General features: G+C 46.3%; 1 protein-coding gene across 6 annotated transcripts in view; it reads left to right on the top strand.

Moving 5' to 3' along the window:
* MKI67 (marker of proliferation Ki-67) overlaps window positions 1–21084 on the top strand; it is a 111626-nt gene that overhangs the window by 21299 nt on the left and 69243 nt on the right. For all 6 annotated transcript variants that reach the window (XM_078643505.1, XM_078643507.1, XM_078643504.1 and 3 more), the window contains exons 7-10: window positions 452–3778; window positions 5917–6161; window positions 12012–14385; window positions 16422–16534. In XM_078643505.1, the coding sequence (XP_078499631.1) occupies window positions 452–3778; window positions 5917–6161; window positions 12012–14385; window positions 16422–16534 (6059 nt within the window). The remainder of the gene's footprint in view (window positions 1–451; window positions 3779–5916; window positions 6162–12011; window positions 14386–16421; window positions 16535–21084) is intronic.

The raw sequence follows: 21084 nt of genomic DNA, 5'->3' as shown, positions 1-21084 counted from the left end.
TGAAATGTAAATTTGGGAAACCTAATATTGATTTTGCTGCGTTGTGTAGGGCACTGTTCTTGCGAGTCTTTCACTTGTAGAAATTAGCCATTTTTGCATGCTGATTTGGGACTTTGTAAACCTATTGTAGCATACTTACTCCCATTGAGGCCTCTGTTGATCAAATGACCACATTTGGAACTTCCTTGAATTGCCTATATCTAGTCAAGTTAGTCTGGGACTAAATACGTAGTTAGCAATTGAATGAATGGCGTTCAGCTAATAGTGAGTCAGAACTCAGTGTGCAGGCTTTAAGTATACACATGCAGGCACTCATTAAAATCGCTCTGTGGTAGCTTGTCCACACTTCTGTATTAACCTTTTGACATCCTAACAAGATGTATATACATGATGATTTCACAATTTGTTATTTCCATAGCAATGTTTTAACTTTGTTCAATGTTTTGTGTAGATGATGGTGCTGGAAGTGAGGGAGGTGCTGAAGAGAACACTGGAAGTACCGAACAGATTTCTGGTGGTTTGCCTACCAAATTGCTCTCTTCTACAGTTAAGACCACACACCGAAGATCAAAGTCTTTTAAAGAACATGACCAGTCACCTTTTAGTGAACTTTATGAAATGTTAAAGCATCATATTGACATCAAACCAAAGCAGCAAGATGACGAAAAGGGAAAAGACTTTGCTGAGGCAAATGACCAAAGAAATGTTGGAAATATTCTTCGTGAGAACACAGGTTCCCAAACACCTTCCTCGTCAAGGCGCAGATCTGGGCGAAAAAGTCAAACTAATTCCACGGACGTGCACACTCCACTTGAAAATGTTGAAGAAACTAGTTTTGATTTCTCATCTGAGGTGCGGGTTTCAGCAAGAAGTCCTTTAAGAAGTGGCTTAAGTGCTTCAAGTTACCAATATTCAGGCTTGGATATCACCCCGAAATTTGGCTACAGGGATGAGCGTGGAAGTGGAGTGTCCTCTCCAAATGCAAAGATTTTGGATTTCTCAGAAACAGAGCAACATAAAACTAAAATTACCCGACTGTCGGACTTTACATTAGGCTCTGTAGGAAAGGTAATTGATCAGAACAGTCTTGGAGAAACTAAAACGTCTTCTACACGCGAAGAGTCAGTTACAGTTTGTTCACAACCAGGAAAAACTATTGAAGATGTGCAAACTGTTCGGTATGAAGATTTCATTTTGGAAGAAAACAGTGGAAAACTTGAAGGAAGTAAGCGGCTTAGTCAACGTAGATCCTTAAGTGCACAACAAGTAGTCCTTGAAATTCAAGATGAATTATATTCAAATGTAAGTGGGAGTTCTCCGAGAAACAATGGATCTTTTGATGCATCAGAAAGTCCTAACGTGTTGGCAAACACTGTAACGCAAAGGAGAAGATCAAGTCTACATCAAACTCCCATGTCTACTAAATATGCATCTGTCTTACCAAGTCCAAGTACTTCTCCTAGACAGAGTGCACCTCTTGGCCAAGAATCTGAAAAAGAAAGTTTGTCTACCCCAGACACTCTTACTGAACAGAAGTCCATCACCCCAAGAAGAGGTAGACCAAGCCGAGGCGGGGCTGCTAAATCTCTCTCCGTTTCACCAGGTCGTAGGAGTTACTCTGTGAGTGAACTAAGTGGTAGACAAAGTATGGATGTTTCATCCCAATCTGGAAATGAAGTAGATATATTGCAGCTTTCGTTTGAGACCCAAGAGTCATCTCACCAAAAATTGTCTTCGCAAAAGCGGAGGGGGAGGCCAAGCATGAAGACTACAAAGTCTTCCAGTTCAACAAATCGTGAATACAATCTGGAACAGACTAACGCAGATGAAACACCTGAGATGTCAGAAAATAAACCAAAAGGGAGGCGAAGTGTTTACCTAGATACTAAACCGTCGGCTACACCTGAGCAAGAACGTAAACCCAGAAGTGTCTCCTTGGGTAACGCAAGGGTTTTTTCTGAACTGCATGTAGAAAAGACCACTAACTTTGACCATTCCCCTCCAAAAAGAGGTCGCTTTGTTAAGGGACAGACTCCTAAGTCTACTTCAAAGTCTCCCATTAGGACATCGAGTAAAAATACAGAACAGAAGAGTGTGCTTTTAACTCCAAAAGGTAGTCCAAGTGTCACCCAGACTCCTAAATCTGGAGATGGCCACACTGAACAGAAATCCTCATCTGCAACACGAAGAGGTAGACCAAGAATTCATTCTCCTAAACAGACTTCTATTTTGCCTCCTAGTTCTCCACTTTCTCTGCAGTCCACACCAATGCATACACCACAGAGAGGCAGACCAAGGAAGACTCCAAAATCGTCCTCTCTATCACCCCATCCTGAGAGTTCTCACAGTGATGCTGTGGAAACCAAAGATTCCACTCTCCCTGAATCACAGAATTCCTTGGTTAAAAGGGGCAGGGGTAGGCCAAGCAAGGGCAAAACCCCTATATCCACTTCTGTTTCTCCATACCGTGCTTCCCCCAAAAGTGTTGGTGCATCGGACAGCCATGTGGCGCTTTCAACACTGGTCAGTGGTTCAGAGTCTCGAAGATCACTGGCTGGTCGAACGCCAAACTCTGTTCCTAAGGAAGAGCCATCTACACCAGCACCCTCATCTGAGCAAAGTTTCTCTCCGATCCGAAGAGGTAAGACTCCGACTACAGTCTCACCCCATCGACTTCATGCTTTACAGTCTACACCAGTAAACTCTTCTGAATCTGGAGAAAATGTAGTCTCTGAAAAAAAGAGAGGCAGACCTAGTAAGGCAAAGACTCCCAAATCTATGTCTCCCCATTCTAGTGAGTCTGTGGACCCTACATCTAGGGCAACTTCTGTTTCACCTCGTCGAACAAGGACACCAATGTCTTTTCAGTCTACTTCAGTTAATACTACAATAACACCAGAGAAGTCTCTGCCAGCACAGAGAGGCAGCAAAAGCACAGACCAGACTAATACACCCTCATCCATGCCACATTGTGTGTCTTCCCCCAGACAAAATGCATCTTTGCCCAGCAATTCTGATGGAGTTGAAACTGTGGAGCTTCAGACGCCATCTCCTAGGCCTCGAGGTAGACCACGTAAAGCTGAGACTCCAAAATCACCGGATCCTAAAATAACTCCGATACAATCTACACCAATAATGACAATTGAGACCAAGGTGACCTTGCTTTCTGAAAAGAAAACTCATCATAACCCTTCTCCCAAACGTAGTCCAGTAAGCTCTTCTGAAGCTCTATTTTCTTATGGTGAGAAGAATGTTTTTTCTGTGACACGAAAAGGTAGGCAGAGTATTGCTCTATCTCCAAAATCAATCTCTTCACCCCTTATAGGTTCACCTCTTTCTGTTCAGTTCCTGCCGGTAAATATAAACTCTGCTGAACAGAATGTGTCCCCTGCTGCACGAAGAGGTAGAACCAGTATGCAGCAGACTCCAAAATTAAGCTCTGTTTCTCCACCACATAGAAGTTCCCCACGAACATCTGAGAACCACCTAACAGAACAAAAATTGCCCTCTTCAAAACGTAGCAGTCCAGACATGACTCCCAAGTCTGCATCAGTGTCACAGATTCGTGGAAGTTCTAGTTTAGGTGAACACACATCATTCGATGTACTTGACACTTCAGCTACAAAAAAATCCTCCCCAGCAAGACGTAGGTCAGGTGCTGCTGTTCATCAAGATGGGAACGTTGCGACTGCTTCAGTGGAAGATTCGAGTAGCGTAGCAGAGTCTAAGAGGGTTTCACCAAGAAGGCATTCTGGAAAAGTCCATACTTCTGAAGTTGGTGAGTGTTGCTATTGGTCGCTTTTTAAATTTGTATGTCAATTTGGTGTTTATCATACTTGAGATCACCTAGAGGGCTGCAGCAAATTGGATACGGGGTAGTGTATACAAGTTAATATATGGATTTATCCAATCTTTGCCCACGCAACATTTGTAAAAATATGCTTGCGTCTTATCTGATGTGCTGGCTGCTCTCCATGATTAATATCGGAGTCAGTTTTTTTCATCTTCACAAGACTGTTTATTCATGTCTTTGTTTGCATACTAGTTAAGGTTGCTACTTTCCCTAGAGAAGCCTTGCAGAAAGTTTTCTAGAGATTTTTTTTGGGGGGGGGGGTTAATGCCCCCCACCACCACACACATCTTGTGTTGGTGTGTTTATCACAGACCTGACTTCCTGCCTATACCAACTCCAACTGAATCCTCATTGAAATGTCTAAAGCTTAAATATCCCTGGGTACCTAGGACATGGGACCTGAAGAGTACCCCTGGGACCACCTCACTGGGATCATGCCCTTGCAGCTTGCATGCCACTTTGAGGTGAAAAGCAACAAAGTTGACATCGCAACCTGCCTGGCTGCCCTGCCAGCCAGCACTGCCTGATTGTATAGGTAAATGTAAATGTAAATGTACAGGAATTTATATAGCGCAAATCACCAAGCGGTTTCTAAGCGCTTGCTTAGGGAACCCGTCCTGGTATTCCCCTGTGATATAAACCCGGCAGGGTATCCGCAAGGTGAAAGCCAGGCATCCCGCCATACAGCCCTAAGGCAGGTTGCACTATACCACAGGTGAAGGCATATCTGCATGAGTAGTTATCCCCCAACAATACTCCAGTCAATTCTTGAAAATTGTAGGTGCCCGGGAAGCCGTAAGGAGTACAAGGGCTGGAAAGTCAACAACTCAAGTTCCCCATCACCATGATGGCTTCACTGAAACCAGGGGTGTTTGGTACCAAAACTACTCCTTGTTACAAATCCACACTTCTGCCAGAGTGATACTTTTTTCACCATGTACTTGGAGGTCACCTCAGAGGTGGCCCCTGACTGGCTTTAGGCAGCCTGCTGTTTCTGGAACTGCTGGGAAAGCTTCTGCTCTCGGACCTGAAGCAATGCACATCCTGGGTGGAGGTTTCACACCACCTCCCTCAGGATGGGCCCAGTGCTCGAAGGGGAAGCGTTAAAGGCCTGCCACCTTTGTAATGCGACCCCAGCCTCTGCTGCTGGCAGCAGATGACAGCCCCTGTTTTACTTTAAGCACGAAAACTGGCAGAAAAACTTAGGTGTGCCTCTTTGCCACCTCCAACCCTCAGGTGGAGGAGGTGAAGTGAAGCACACTTTTCAGTCCCATCTTGAGTATGAGGGGACTATTCCAATCAGGGCTAGGATTGTGGCCCCTCCCACAGGAGGCTGGCATGACTGAGGTTGTAGTCACCCCAGGTAAAGTGCCTATTAGCCCTACCTGCTACTTCCTATATCTGGTATTTAGAAGGCTATCTCAGACCTTCAGCTAGTTCTGTGGAAGCTGACCCTGCAAAGAAGCCTGAAGGTGATTGTCTTGACCCCAGCTCTATTGTCCTGGCTCCAGCTTCAAAGATTTGATTTCATGCTCCAATGGTGTACACTTTCTTTAAATCGTAATTGGCAAATCCAGTAGTTCAGAAAAGGCAATAGCTATTCGATTCATCAATCTTTGTTTAAAATGTCTGCTGAGATGCTGAAACTTCCTTGATTGGAAGAAAAATAGCACTACACAAGTCCTAGCTAATACATTGTAGCCCATTTCTGTCTCCTATTTAGTTCTTATACAGCTACCATTCATTAATTGTAGTTCAAGTTCGGTACTTTCATCTTTCAGATTGTTTTTTTTCTCTCTGATTCACCGTTTGTATCAATATTTAAGTAAACTGCTATATTTGCACTAAGTCTAGTCTTGCTATGACCAATATTAACCTGTGATCTGGTTACCTATTAAATTTAATGCTCTCACTGATACAGAAGTATGTTATGTAACTAATACACTGAGATACTTTTCTTTAAACTTTTTGCTGCCTTGTGGTGCCCTGAAAGCTTTTAAAAGCGAACGAGCTGCTTGAAAAACGTATGCTTTATTTATCTTTGTAATACATTTATTTTCAAGAAGAGGCCAAGAAGTCGCCGAAAAAGCGCAGAAGTGGAGAGCTTGATCCATTACCTGAACCCCCGATGAAAAGAAAGAGGGTCTCGTTTGGCGGCCATCTGAGCCCTGAATTATTTGATAAGCGATTACCTCCAAATTCTCCCCTCCGGAAGGGTGCAACTCCAGCAAGATTGAGTTTACAGTTTTTAAACACGCCTCGTGCTGTTATAAGAAAAAGCTTTGGGAGCCGTCATGCTGTTATCCAGGTACTTGTTGAGTAGTTTTTTTTTATTTCAGTTATATGTTAATTGTTTACTGCAGATCACAAGAGCTCACGTTGATTTTTCAAGAGCCATTTGCTTGTCTCTCCCAATAGTTGCAAAAAACTACTCTTAGCAAGAATTTGACATGGTTTGAAGGTAGTAAATTGCCTCCCAGAATTGCTTTTTCATGGCAGTTTTTTTTTTAACTCATCTTAGTGGTTCCCACCATCCTACTCCTGTTGAAATAAAACCATGACGCCCTGTCATCCTTTATTTTTCCTGCGATACTAAACACTGGGAAAGCCAGTTTTGTCAGTGCTTGTTTAGGATGGACCTAAATGTCAGTGGTCTGCAGACTACTTTTTGAGGTGCGAATCAGAATTCACTTAAATTTGCATTAGTCCATGGTATAGTAGTCTTGTGCGCAGGCTGAGGTCCATCTTTCATGTTAAGTTGTAGTTAGTTTTTAAAGCTGTAGACTGCCGCTTTTTATGTGGGGAGTGTTTAAATGGTACCCGGGGTCCTGAAATGGCAGTTGCAAGAATTTTCTATTGCAGCAAACCTAAATTGTTGAGGTCAGTGCGCTGAACTTCTACTACTGACTGGAAGCAGTAAAGAGACTGCGTTGGCAATAGTCCCTGTCTAATATGCTATACTTTGTATCATTCCCGTTGCATCGGTAATGTCCACTAGATTGTCTTGTTAAAAATTCTCATGAGAACTTACAAGAGGTGCGACTGCTGTTAAATGGCAAATACTGTGTACAGTGAACCACTTGACTACGGTGTTCATCCTTGCTGCTTAATGTTTAGCCAGGTGTGTGAAGCTCATGGACATTGTCTTGGTTCTGCATGCAAATCCAGAGTTTCAACTCCTACAGTACTGAGTTTGGGCACGTAAGCATGCCTCCTAAATGCACAAAAGTGTTACACGCTAAAGAGCTTACTCAACCAGTGCTTCATATGATCTGAAAGGTCTTTACCCCTATTATGTGGTGCTTACTTAAGCTAAGATAATAGTCAAGTTTGATCTGGCAAGGTTGTTGTGCGTAGACATTCCCAAACCGGTTTGACCTAAACCAGGCTTTTGCACATTTGCTTTAAACCATTGATCTTTATGGCAGTCTGCTCCCTCTGCTGTCTCTCAAAACGTTGCTCAAATTTATGGCCAAATGCTTGGTGGTTTGTGATCTTTGGAGATTTCTGGCCGGTCTGGCTGTGGCTAATGCCTCGAACCAGATAGTTTTTAGGCTGAACAAAGCTTTCATGCCTGGAAACTGTCCGAAAGTGTTACTGCGAAAGATGCTTATGTTAAGGCTGTTGCTGTAAGATTTACTTGCTGCACCGGTATGCTGTCTTGCAGGGGTCTACCACCTTTGTGGACATGTACAAGATACAGCTGTGGATTACTAGCCTATACTGTAAATGTGGTTCTCCAACACTATTGTTAGAATTTCTGAGAGCCTCCTGACCTCTCTGATAAGTTGTTTCGTAAGATTTGTTTCTGGTCTTGGATGTTTATTGCATGGTCACAGTCTGTGCCTCCTTACAGACCTCAACCTCTGGAGGACTGTACTTGGTTAACAGGAACACATGACCGAAGTGTATGACCTATATGGTAGGTACCACATTGTACTGGATAACTGCTTACAGAACCCTTTTGCACCTACCGGGATGTGTTCGAGTTCAGTATGGTAGCACGGTTGCCCAAAAAGTTTAACCATTGTAGGCCTTCAAAGGAAAACCAAGTGTTTTTAAAGTGAGCAAGGAGGTGCTAGGGGCCTTTTTATCCTTGACCACTTGTGGCGTGCAAAAATAAAGGGGGCTTTTGGGTACTTGATGTCAATCAAGATTAAACGACTAGTATACAATAAAACATGAGAATCGCTCATGGTAGTCCATATTAATCGTTGATCAGGACAGTTACCCACACATAGTCATTAAAGAGCAAACAATTTGCTTCATCAAAAATCATGTTCTAATATTGCATGGATTCTGTGGTCCTGTAAGGGGAATGACCGCTTCAAGTTGGTCTAATTTATGGGCAATCCTAAATGGAATTTCCTCACGATTAGTGGGTGTTTTGTCCATAACTGAAGGAACAATTGTAGGATGCTGGTTCTGTACATACTATTCCAAAGTAAGGTATATTGTGCACAGTCCAGTGGAACCCCAAAGGTAGGCAGAGGTAAAAGTAGATAATACCTTACTCTGTGTGGTAGTGTGGGCGAGCAGTAAGGCTTTATCAGAGGGTACTGCTTAGCATTTATTGTACACACTAGGGCAAAAAATCACACACATCAGGACGGATCTCAGACCAATTTGTTTGTATAAAATTTGTATTTAGTTATATATTTTCCTATAAGCAAGCCTGGCACAGGTGTAAATGTTACTTTTACATGGCAGGTTGCACAATACAAGCACGTTTTTGTATATTTGCAGGAATTATTGGTTTACAGGTAAGCACTTGGTTGTGGTGGTTTGGTTTCTGGGGTTAGGACCAGTGTTCACCGATGCATCCTCAGCGGCACTAGGGTGGCCAGGTGCAGAGTGCTGAGGACCAATGTTATCCATGGGGGATAGTGGGGGGACTCTGGTTGGTGGCTGCTCCCGAGCAGGCCACAAGGTTGTAGGAGCAAAGCTCCTGGTGTTAGGCTCAGGGCAAAGGAGGACCTGATTAAGCACACTAGGTGCATTCACAGCGGCACAGGGGCGGCAGGGTGCTGGTTTGGCGTCGGGTGCCCTGTTTGTTTTAATGCGGATTCTCCGGTTTCAGCAAAGACTGCAGGCTAGGATGAATATCTTCTAGAGGCGACCACCCGTTAGTAAGTTGTGATGCCTGGGGATGCTGGGGACAGTCGTTGGGCCACCCAAGGCCGTGGGACATCAGGCTGCAGGCGTTAGTTGTAGACTTAAGGCAGGTCAGGGATCCCCAGATCCCAGGTCCGGATCGCCGGGGAGACCACCTACTTGTGTTGGGCCACTCTATCTCGGACCTGGTCTGTGGCTGAGCAAATCCAGTGCTCACAGGACAACGTTTTGGTTTGGGAAGGCAGGGCAGATCCTCCGGGTTCTTGGGGGCTGCTGGCTGCAGAACATGCCAGGATTTCGCTGGAGCAGGTTTGAGGTGGGGGACAGGCTGGTAGGGCTGGGGATAAGTAAGTGGATGTCCTCCTTAGTTCAACGCGGCTTGCTTTTTTACCTCCTGGTCTGAGGAGGCAAGGTTCAGGGTTACCCCTAAATACTAGATTTAGGGTGTTATAGGTAAAGTTCGAGATCAATGTGTCCATTCCTTTGGATGGCGGGTTACTGAGTTATGCTTCACCTTGCCATAACCACCTGGGGAGGGTGGTTGGCAAAGGTGGGCTCACTTATCCTCCTAACTTGGTTTCCCCGCCGATTCTCCAGCTCAAAGTGGGGGTCAGAACCAGTGGGGGCCAGGTACTGGGAGCAGCAAATTGCAGGGGTAGATCCCAAACGCTGCGTACCCTGCCCATCCTGGGGGAGGAGGCTTTCACCTGGTCCCAGCATGTGCGTTCTTTCAGGACCCCGAGAAGCGGCAGGGTCTAGAAACCTGTCTGGTGGTGGCATGTGGCGATCAGCCTTACAGCCAGGACACTAGACTTAAGGCGTTTTTCATGGGGCATCTCTAAGATGCCCTCAGTGCATTTTGCATTCATTCCCACACTGGCATGCATCCCTGTAGGTTTAATGTGCTGATAAGTTTGATACCAAACTTCCCAGTTTTAAATGAAGCCATTATGGTCCTGGGAAGTTTGTAATGACATCTTCCAGCACTATATAACTGTTATGGCATTACTGCACTTAAAAATGTCTAAGAATGGACTTGTACACTGTAGGGGTACAGGGCTCATCAACCTCACCACTGGTATAGTGCACCCATCTAGAGGGGTTGCTTACCTATGCCAGTACAGTCGACTCTTCACTATGTTCTGCACCAAAACACGCAGCCTGGAGGCTGTGTGTACAGGGCCTCTAAGGGTGGCACAAAGAGTGCTGCAGCCCTTAGATTCCTTCCCTGGACAGTGGCCTTGGTACCATTTTGCAAGGGTTTTACAACAGTACAATTTTAGGGAAGGAACATGGGCCCTCGGTACCTGGTTGGTAGGAACCTGGGTCACTCAGTAAAAGTACATCAACAGTTTGACAAAAAGTGGGGGCAACCATGCAAAAATGGTCCCTTTCCTACAACAATAACCGGGCTAATTGTAGGCAGTGATTGACCAATCGCCCTAAGCCTACCCTTACTATGTAACTACTGTATTGTACTAAAGATATCTGGGATTGGTGCCGGACTCGTCTCTGGGCCTTTTTTCGGCAAGCCTAGTTTTGCTCTGTTTTTAGATCTGCAAGTCTTTGCTTGCGTGGCAAGATTTGTTCTGTTTGGAAAACAGCATCTGGATCTCTGTCTAGGTGTTACTATCACTGAGAAAAGCAGGGCACAGTGTTCGGCTGTGCACTTTGTACAGAGAATCCCTGCAGAAGAGCAAAATATAAAAACCTGCATCGTATTTTAAACAAGCATTTACAATGCAACGGTTTTGCCTTTGACAATGTTAGTTATTGGCATTGTAAATGTTAAAATCTTTTTTTTTTAGTAAACTGATAAATAAATGGATGGCGGGAGCAGGGGGCATGAGACGGAGAGGTGGGGAAGAGGTCGGAGGACTCTGCGGTTGTAGGGGAGAGACTATGGAGAGGCAGCAGATGGTGGGGGTGTAGAAAAATGGAGAGGGGAGACCCTGAGATGAGGAAGAGGCTAGAGCTGCAGATGGGGGGAGGAAGAGGTGGCTACACTCCGTAAAACGCTTCAACACCTCGTCAGGAGCAGGACGCGATATATGGTTACTTACACCACGGAGAGGGAAGCGCCTGCAGCGAAAGCTGGCGCTGCAGAGAATAGGAGGTGGGAGGGGTTGGGGAGGGAGGGACGGAAAGAGGGTGCTGAGCAGGACTGGGTGAATGCAGAGAGAAGGGGTGAGGAAAGAGCCTGGACTGAGAGCCCCAAAGTCTTCCAGAGATGGAGATGGAGTCCCTATGATTGGGGGGGGAAAGACTTCAGACCGGAGAGCGCGTGCACGCTCCGGGGAGACCACTGGATAATCCAATGTGCTAAAAATGGCGCTAAGCCTCTGCCTCGGGGGACCACCAGAAGAAGCCCTCAATAACCTGACAATTAGGCAGCAAAACTGCTGGGGCCCACAGCCCGTAAACAGTGGCCCCCAGGGAGGTCGCTGTTGAACGGCAGGGACCCCAGTGAAACGGGCTCTGGAGCCGCTGCAGCTTTCATCGAGATCTCGCTGGTGCCTGCGCACCAGACCTGCCTCCAACCTCGGCATTTGTTCAGATTCTTCTGAAATTGCTACTGCATAAACCCTTATTGACATATATTTGGAAAATGACGTGCCTGCATGCATTATCACAGCCCACCTTAGTCCAGCATGTCTGGTTTATCGTTTTCAAGGTAACAACAACAAAAAAGATTTGCAACAATCACCCCAAAAAGTCCCCCAAAAAAATTCTGGCTGAAGTGTGGTTGACACTGGGAAGTTTAGTTGGGAGCATATTAACCCCTACACCAGGACATTATCTTGTGTAGGAAGAATATTCTACTTCAAGTACTGCGTTGTGAATACATGTTAATCCAATTTATTAAAAGCAATCAGAGGTTATAACCTGACTGCTCTTGTTGGGCTCACTCATGCTGGAGTATTGTGCTTACTATTAAGTAACTTTTCTTAGTGCCCATGTGTGTGATTGAATGGTGATATTAGTAATCTTGGTGATTGAAAAGAGTTTGTAGTTTTAATGTGCATTTTTTTTTACATTTTAGGAACGTTCAGATAAGCGCTCACCAAATGCTTCACCAGCAAAGCGATCTCCATCCAAGAAGTCTCCTGTGAAGTCACCAGTAAAAAGATCTCCGCCCAGGAAATCACTTGCGACATCCCCAGCTCAAAGGTCTCCATCTAAGAAAACTCCTGTCACATCACTAGCATCAAAGTCTCCATCTAAATCTGCTGCCACATTACCGACTTCAAAGTCTCCACTTAGATCCCCTGCTAATTTGAGTGTTGCCTCGAAGTCCCCCAGAAAGAATGCCACTGTAAACACACACACTAGTCTGACAAAGGAAAGCTCTTCAGCCAGGGGGAGTCCTGCCACTTCTCCAGCACCGGGGAGGGCTTCAGCCAGGGGGAGTCCCGCCACTTCTCCAGCACCGGGGAGGGCTTCAGCCAGGGGGAGTCCCGCCACTTCTCCAGCACCGGGGAGGGCTTCAGCCAGGGGGAGTCCCGCCACTTCTCCAGCACCGGGGAGGGCTTCAGCCAGGGGGAGTCCCGCCACTTCTCCAGCACCGGGGAGGGCTTCAGCCAGGGGGAGTCCCGCCACTTCTCCAGCGCTGGGCAGGGCTTCAGCCAGGGGGCGTCCTGCCACTTCTCCAGCACCAGGCAGGGCTTCAGCCAGGGGGAGTCCCGCCACTTCTCCAGCACCGGGCAGGGCTTCAGCCAGGGGGAGTCCCGCCACTTCTCCAGCACCGGGCAGGGCTTCAGCCAGGGGGAGTCCCGCCACTTCTCCAGCACCGGGCAGGGCTTCAGCCAGGGGGAGTCCCGCCACTTCCCCAGCACCGGGCAGGGCTTCAGCCAGGGGGAGTCCCGCCACTTCTCCAGCACCGGGCAGGGCTTCAGCCAGGGGGAGTCCCGCCACTTCTCCAGCACCGGGCAGGGCTTCAGCCAGGGGGAGTCCCGCCACTTCTCCAGCACCGGGCAGGGCTTCAGCCAGGGGGAGTCCCGCCACTTCTCCAGCACCGGGCAGGGCTTCAGCCAGGGGGAGTCCCGCCACTTCTCCAGCACCGGGCAGGGCTTCAGCCAGGGGGAGTCCCGCCACTTCTCCAGCACCGGGCAGGGCTTCAGCCAGGGGGAGTCCCGCCACTTCTCCAGCACCGGGCAGGGCTTCAGCCAGGGGGAGTCCCGCCACTTCTCCAGCACCGGGCAGGGCTTCAGCCAGGGGGAGTCCCGCCACTTCTCCAGCACCGGGCAGGGCTTCAGCCAAGGGGAGTCCCGCCACTTCTCCAGCACCGGGCAGAGCTTCAGCCAAGGGGAGTCCCGCCACTTCTCCAGCACCGGGCAGGGCTTCAGCCAGGGGGAGTCCCGCCACTTCTCCAGCACCGGGCAGGGCTTCAGCCAGGGGGAGTCCCGCCACTTCTCCAGCACCGGGCAGGGCTTCAGCCAAGGGGAGTCCCGCCACTTCTCCAGCACCGGGCAGAGCTTCAGCCAAGGGGAGTCCCGCCACTTCTCCAGCACCGGGCAGGGCTTCAGCCAGGGGGAGTCCCGCCACTTCTCTGGTGAGGGCTTCAGCCAGGGGGAATCCTGCCATCTCTCCAGCACCAGGGAGGGCTTCTGCCAGGGGGAGTCCTGCCACTTCTCCGGCACCCAGGAGGTCATCTGCCAGCGGCAGTCCTGCAACTCCTCCAGTAGTAAGAATGTCTTCCCGCCGAGGAAGTCCAGCAGTCGTACGGGCTGAAGTTGAAACCATCTCAATGTCACCAGCTAGCACTCCAGTCCAAACAAGAGTCCGCATGACCCCGTCCAAGGGTGCCTCTCCTTCGCCTGTGGGCCGGACCCCGTCCAAGGGTGCCTCTCCTTCGCCTGTGGGCCGGACCCCGTCCAAGGGTGCCTCTCCTTCGCCTGTGGGCCGGACCCCGTCCAAGGGTGCCTCTCCTTCGCCTGTGGGCCGGACCCCGTCCAAGGGTGCCTCTCCTTCGCCTGTGGGCCGGACCCCGTCCAAGGGTGCCTCTCCTTCGCCTGTGGGCCGGACGCCGTCCAAGGGTGCCTCTCCTTCGCCTGTGGGCCGGACGCCGTCCAAGGGTGCCTCTCCTTCGCCTGTGGGCCGGACGCCGTCCAAGGGTGCCTCTCCTTCGCCTGTGGGCCGGACCCCGTCCATGGGTGCCTCAAGGGGGCGATTTTCAGTCTCTAGAATTACTACACCTACTTCGCAAAGAAATGCAGGAACTGAAATTAGTCAGAAAGAAATTATTCTACAGAAACCTGAAACTGATAGTTATCAAGCAGCTCAAGAGTCTGAAGACAAATACCCCCAAAAAAGTGTTGAAAGAAGAAAAACGCCATCTCGTCGAAAAAGTAGAAGTGATGCTTTCGAAGCATTTCGCTCTAGAAGGAAGAGTGGTGCTACAGAAGCCGACCTACTAGGTAATATGCGTTAATTTTTTATTTAAGCTTTTTCTATTAGAATGAAATATTTTCTAGTTGGAAAATGTTTGGCTACTAGAGAAAATCGTGCCCAACAATTTTATCTGTGGTTGCATTCTGTCATTCTTGTGTCCTTCCTACTTGCACCATTGAACTGCTGGCATAAAACTAAAGATGTAATACAATGTATTTTCTTGCTACAGTTTTCCTGTTGCTGACAACCATTGAAACTACCTTAAGGCCAGAGACCTGTTGGCTGTCAATGGAAGTTAGTTAGCTGCCCTAGCTACATAATTATGCAGGACACGTGGTTTCTTGTTGGATGTTTATATTTTGGCTAGAATTGTTGCTTTAATCTAGTTTGGCACCAGTAATGGCTCTTGCTGTGCTTGGTAAGCAAATGCCTAGCCTCCTTCACCATGTTCAGATTTAAATTGGACAGATGAGAAGTTAATGTCTGTCCATTTTCCCGAATCTAATGAACTAGTATTTAACTTTTTTTTTTTTGGGCTACTTGTCTTCAGGTTATGATCTGTTAAAAGAAATTCAGTTTTGCATGCATGGAGTGTCCCTAGAATAGATTTGTGAAAATAATTTTGACTCCTGATCCACCATTAGGTACTATCTGTGATTGAAAACCACTTGTATATAGTTCCGGGAATTGACAGACCTTTCAGAAAGTGATGTAATGGTGGCAGTCATAAATAATGTTGAGGAACTATGATGGAGGCGTGATATGCTATGTTTATGCATTTGTTTCCTATTTTCCATTTTGGCTTTCCACTTGAAAGATTTTCTCCAATAGCCAACGTCTTAAGACCCCACATCCACTTCTTTTGCATATTCATAAGGTTGCCATCAAACTATGTCTAAGGTTACAGACCTGTTGAGGATCACTAATCTGTAGTGCCCTGTCTGATTTATTTTGTTTTTTTCAAATCTATTCCCGATCACCTAAAAGACTAGACCCAATCCAGAACGAAGCCAGAAGGTAGTCAATTATTGTTTTCCTTTCTTGAAACATTAGGATGTTGATAATTTTATTCAGGTCCATTTGATCTAGATCTGATTTCATGAGAAGGCTGATCTGTTCTTCATTCAGGACCGTTGGATCCCTGTGTTGAAAGCACTGACCGGCCATCCGACTTTCCCAAAACAGCCCATTTTTAATTAAGGGATGGGTTGACTACTTGGCTTTCCTTTTTTGACTTACAAATTTGTCTGTGATGCTGTTACGCAAACGCATATGCTAAAAAAGCAGTTATTGTACCACAAGGTGGAGAGGCTTACCCACAGGTTGATTGAGAGCCTATGGGCTACAGTTTGAGTTCTTACAATTTGTCTTCTAGAGTAGGTCTTTAATTTGCTACCCCTGGAGTAATTTGCCCAAAGGGACAGACTTCGTTATCCAGTTGCAGTGTATTGCATTACCTTCCCAGAGCCTGAACAGTGTAAAATGCCAGAACACCCCAGAAGCTGTCCTCTGAAGCAGCTAATACTAAGCAACTCTTCAAGGAAAGGACTAGTTACTTGCAAATGCTATCTCACATCGGGAGCCTAGGTTATGAATTTCTCAGAGGTTTTGCTTTAGTCTCTGCACTAGATTATTTGGTTTTTCTAGACTGAAGCTGTCTCATCATAGCTTGTGAGTAGTCTTGTGCATTTAATACTATAATCTTAATTCTTCGCCTAGGGAAAAGAGGTGCCATACATAATGATGGCTAGTATTTTATGTTCAAGACAATCTTATACATCTGATCTGTTGCCAGAAGTTCTGTCCTGGTATCTGTCAGTCTCTGGTCAGATCAACTGTATGCCTGTTTTTCAGTAAAATTCCTTTCTTAACGTTTTTGGTGGACTACTTAACAAGCTTTCTGTGAATGCTAAACTTTAGGTGCTTGTGCACACATGCTTCTGTCTGTGTAGGCTTCCTAGAGCAATACAATACATTGTTTTTTTTTTGCATTTCCTTATGTGCTATTTCATACTTTTATTGATATGGTTGTGTGCAATATGTTGACTTATTTTATTTCTAGTTGCAAAATCGTGGGCAGACATTGTCAAACTTGGAGTTGCCAGGACTCAAGTAAAAAATGTTAAGCATGGTGTTAGAGGTCAAGTAACTAAGAAGAAACTGACAAAATCAAAGGTAAGATGTGTGTGAAGGCCATGTAGCATGCAGAAAAAAAGCTGTGGTAAAGGATGCTGCTCCAACCTAGCAACCCATATGAAATGATATTCAGAAGTGGTATATTATTAGTCCCCAGAAATTGTGAAAGCTAAAATTAAAAAAATCATCTAGTGATTCACCCAACAAAACACCCAGATTTTCTTTGTGAGAAATGTTTTGCCATAATCCTCTGACAATGGCATTATTTTTGGAGTAGGATGCACGTTGAATTCTGTGCTGCCTTGACTAGAAAATTGAAACCTGCTTAAGATTTTTATTTGAAATATTGGTGGGCATTTGAATGGACTTTCACTATTGCATTTCGTAGACCTCTTAGCCTCGGGTGTGGTGTATTTTGTCATCTTTTTATAGCACTGCTTTAATCCTCTACACAAGTTTTCTAAATGACCGTTATTACTTCAGCCCCTAAAACCAACCCACTATGGTTTGAACTAGAATTTCGATTTGTTTTCACCTTGCAGCACCCTTATGCTTGTTTTGTGTGTTGGAATGTGAGGCTATTATGATTATATTTAAATCCGATCTCTGAAATTAGCCAATTTATGTCCCTATCCAGAACTGTCCGGCTTTTATCTAAATTATCAGGAAGTCCTCATGAGACCTACACCGCTTTAAGTGTTTCTAGAGTTTAACACTGCTGTGTTATCATTTGGTTGTCCAGGAAGCTGAATAACTTGCTTGTAATACGTTATTCTCTATGAAGGATCTTAATATCCAAAACACTGAATATTTCTCTCATATCTGGTATCCCAGAATACTGCCCTCCTAATTAAACGCATGCCTTTACTTTGCAGTTGCTTTGCTGCAAAGTATAACTTTATGAAAAGTTATCAACATTTTTAAAAAGGCAATTATTTTGAAATTATAGGTAATAGAGGCAAATGGGCAGCAAACTCAGATCTGCAGGGCCAATAAGTTTGGCTTGCCATTTTGAGACCAGACCAACATCTTCAACTAAACAGTATAGAATTTTAATGGACCCAGTGGTGGTGTGCCATTGGAACATTTTAATTATTTGGATATGAGCCTTCTTCACTGATTCTGCATTCCTCCTCGAAGGCACTGCTTCTTGGCTGCCAATGTACTAGCCTGGCCTAGGTAGACTCCACTGTGGGAGCAAGCACTTGATGTATGTTTTGTAGGGAAATAGTTTTTTGATGTTAAAGTGCTAACCTGTGCTATCCTTCTATTATAAGGCCAAATTTACTTGAAGGTTAAAGTGGGGTATGTTTGCTAGTGTTATTGCAATAAGATGAAATTCTTGATGTACATGGAGATGTTAACTGTACAATCGGATGTTCGTTTGGAAGCCTTCAAGGGCTTTGAGACCTGTCCGGGAGCTGCCTACAGGAGGCTAGGTTCGTCATAGGATATGGGGAAGCAGTCCAGACCTCCTGGGTGGCTACTGTTCGGTGGACAGATGTGAAAAGAAAAAGAATAATTGATGGATAGAATGTTGAACAATGTCAAACATTCACCCCAGTGCAGAGATCTGGGCCTAAATCCATTAACAAAGATTTTTTAAAATTTTTTTTCCTGCTCACCATTCCAGAACAGTCTACTCTGACCTGCCAGGCCAGGTTCTCCCTAGACTTGAAAATAAGCTTCCTTGGACCAGTTTTGGGGTTTTGCCCCTCAGCCAAGCTAGCTTGACGCCATTGGCATGGAGAGCATGGGACCCATGTCGGGGCATACCCGCCCCACTTGGGTTGACAAGTGCTGCAAAAAGAAAAGTTGATGGACAGAATGGTGAACAATGTCAAACGTTCACCCCAGTACAAAGATCTGTGCCTTAATTCATCCTTTTTTTTGCCATTCCAGTTTTAACCCAGCCAGCTTCTTTAAACCAGACATTGCGGTCAGTTACTGCAGGTGAATAGCTCCTCCACTCAAAAGGAGATGCTGGCTGCTTGACGAAGTGCTGACTGCTCTTCAGGGCTTGTGCAGGATGCACAGCTGCAAGACGAGTCAGGTCTTTGTTATTGTCGAGTTTCTGTGCGGCAGCAGGGTTTGGTGCCAAAAGTCCAAAGCAGTCTTCTGCTCTTGTGAGTATCGGCTCTTCCTTGTCCATCTTTGTAGCCGGTGGAATCTAAAGTTCTGGATTTGCACGAAATACTAAACGTAGAGAGTAGTAAATGAGCTAACTACCCATGGGGGTCACTACCCCCCCCCCCATATGACCACTTCCTATGGGAAGTGGGCATAACCCTTAACCAGTTTCCTAAATTCTTGCATCACCAAAAAGGCAATTGTCCTATTGGGGCTGTGACTGACCTGGGTGGGTGGCGCCTACTTCGCATACAAATTGCCCACCTGCAAGGAGGTGGGCCTCCAGGCAAGGAGGGGTATCTCCCAGGTTTGGGGTAAGCCAGGGTCGCATATTCGAGGCGGCAGAGGCTCTTGAAGCCTCCTACCTTGATATGCTGATTAGCCATCTTGCTTGGAGGAGGTGACAACCTCTCCGGCCAGAATAGGCATTGTTTCCGCCCTCGTACAGCTTGGGCGTTCCGCTGTAGGGGATCAGAAACCGGTCTGTGGTGGCAGGCTGATCTACACCAGTCAGCCAGCACACTAGAGGTTGTTCGGTTTTCAATGGGTATCCTCTGGGTGCATGCATTCCTAAATCCGTAGCTGTAATCGGTGTGGTTTTATTAGTACAAAATGTTAGATACCAGGCATCTCTGGTTTCAGTTAAGCTATTATGTAGCTGTGGAACTCTTAATCGCCAGTGCCCAGTACATATACTCTGATGGCTTCCCTGTTCACTGGCAATGTCCAATAATAAACATCTGCATCACAGGGTCATATCTGCTCATGCAAATGTCCTCACATATAATATACAGTAACCTGCTGTAGGGGTGACATTACTTGCAGTGTCCAAGTGTGACATGACATGTCCTTACTTGCGTCTGCACCATGCCACACAGCCAGCAATGGCAGTTTGCATGTTTAGTGAGGGATCCCTTTGGGTGTCACAATACATGCTTCAACTCTTGGACTCCATCTGCATTGGTCAGTCCCAAGACTATGCTCCCCTGTGAAGTCCATTCCCTGTAGGGAGATGGACCATCTCAACAGTTTAGGGTTTTCGCCTTTCATTTGCATCAGCCAACTGAGAGGCATGTAGTCTGTTTGAACAAGGAAGTGAGTACCAAACAAGAATTGTCTTAATTTTTTCAGGGACCATAAGGTTTCCCTCCCAATGGCTCAACGCTGCTCTCTGGGGAGTAACCTGCCAATGAAAGCAACTGGCTGGTCATGACAATCCTCGTTAGTCTGGGATAGGACAGCTCCTATCCCATGTTAAGAGGCAACAGTCCGCACTGTGATTTGCTAAGAACAATCTGGAGCTTTGAGAATGAGTGCTGAGCACATAGCTTCCTAAAAAAAGCTTCAAAAGCCTTTTGACTGCTCACTGTCCAGTTAACCTTCTTTGGCATCTTCATGGAGGTCCATTCTGAGAGGGATGCTTCAATGGTTCCATCCCCCTGAGCAAAACTCCATCAGCACCAGTCAAGTCAAGGAACCAATGACTTGGGTCTAGGTGTTTGGAGATACCTAATCCACAATTGTCTGGATCTCTGGTTGAAAGGGTTGAACTTGGCATCCACCTTAAAGGTAGGATGCCAAGTTCAAGGTATATAGGCAGCTGGCTCGTTAGTGGAATAAAACAAGGTACACTGTAAAGAGTCCATGCCAATTTGGTTCGCTGAGGCAAAGAACAATGAATGCTCTTGTGTGTTTAGAGGAGCTACTCCCGAGCCGTCCGCAGTCACCAAAACAGCAAAGTCTGGTTCACGGAGTTGCTGCTCCCCAGATGGCACCAGCAACTTCCCAGTAAGAAAAACATATGCTCCTGAGGGTCAGATCTATGCCCTCTCACTCCCCCAAGTGAGACCACATCAGGATTGACCAGAGCTGCACAGGACCAATACCTTTGGCATCTGACCCCTTGCAGCAAACTGAGCCTTTGAGCTACTACCGGTCACTCCTTAAAATGCCCCAAATTGAGCATTTGGGAGGCACCCCTGATGCCAGGAAACTGTATTTGACGGATCCAAAAGAAGAAGGCAAAGAGCTGTGATAAAAGCAGAAACGTGAGACTTGTTGTGGACTTTTGGTGCCAAACCCGATCGGCCTGCGCCAGTCTCTACATGTGGGACCAGCGACTCGTGGATACCAAACCTCTTTAGTTTCAGTGAAGACATCCTGTAGCTGGTTAACTTGTAAATACCAGTGTCCAGCACATATTCTCAAAATGGCTTCTCTATTCACTTTTGATATCTAAGAATCGACTTGGACATCATAGAGGCATATCTGCATATGCCTTAGGGCTGTGAGGCCTGCTGTAGGGGTGATTTGCCTATATTGCATGCAGTGTCTGCAGGCATGACACCTAGGAGGTGTGCCATGTTGTCTTTCTCTGCACCAAGTCACGCAGCCTGCAGTGGCAGTCTGTAAGTGTGTTGTGGGGGGGCTCTTAGGGTGGCACAATACATGCTACCGCC

The sequence above is a fragment of the Lissotriton helveticus genome, chromosome 5_1 (genome assembly GCF_964261635.1).
Source record: "Lissotriton helveticus chromosome 5_1, aLisHel1.1, whole genome shotgun sequence".
Classification (NCBI taxonomy): domain Eukaryota; kingdom Metazoa; phylum Chordata; class Amphibia; order Caudata; family Salamandridae; genus Lissotriton; species Lissotriton helveticus.
The sequence above is the reverse complement of the archived record's forward strand: the minus strand, read 5'-3'. Positions and strand labels throughout refer to the sequence as shown.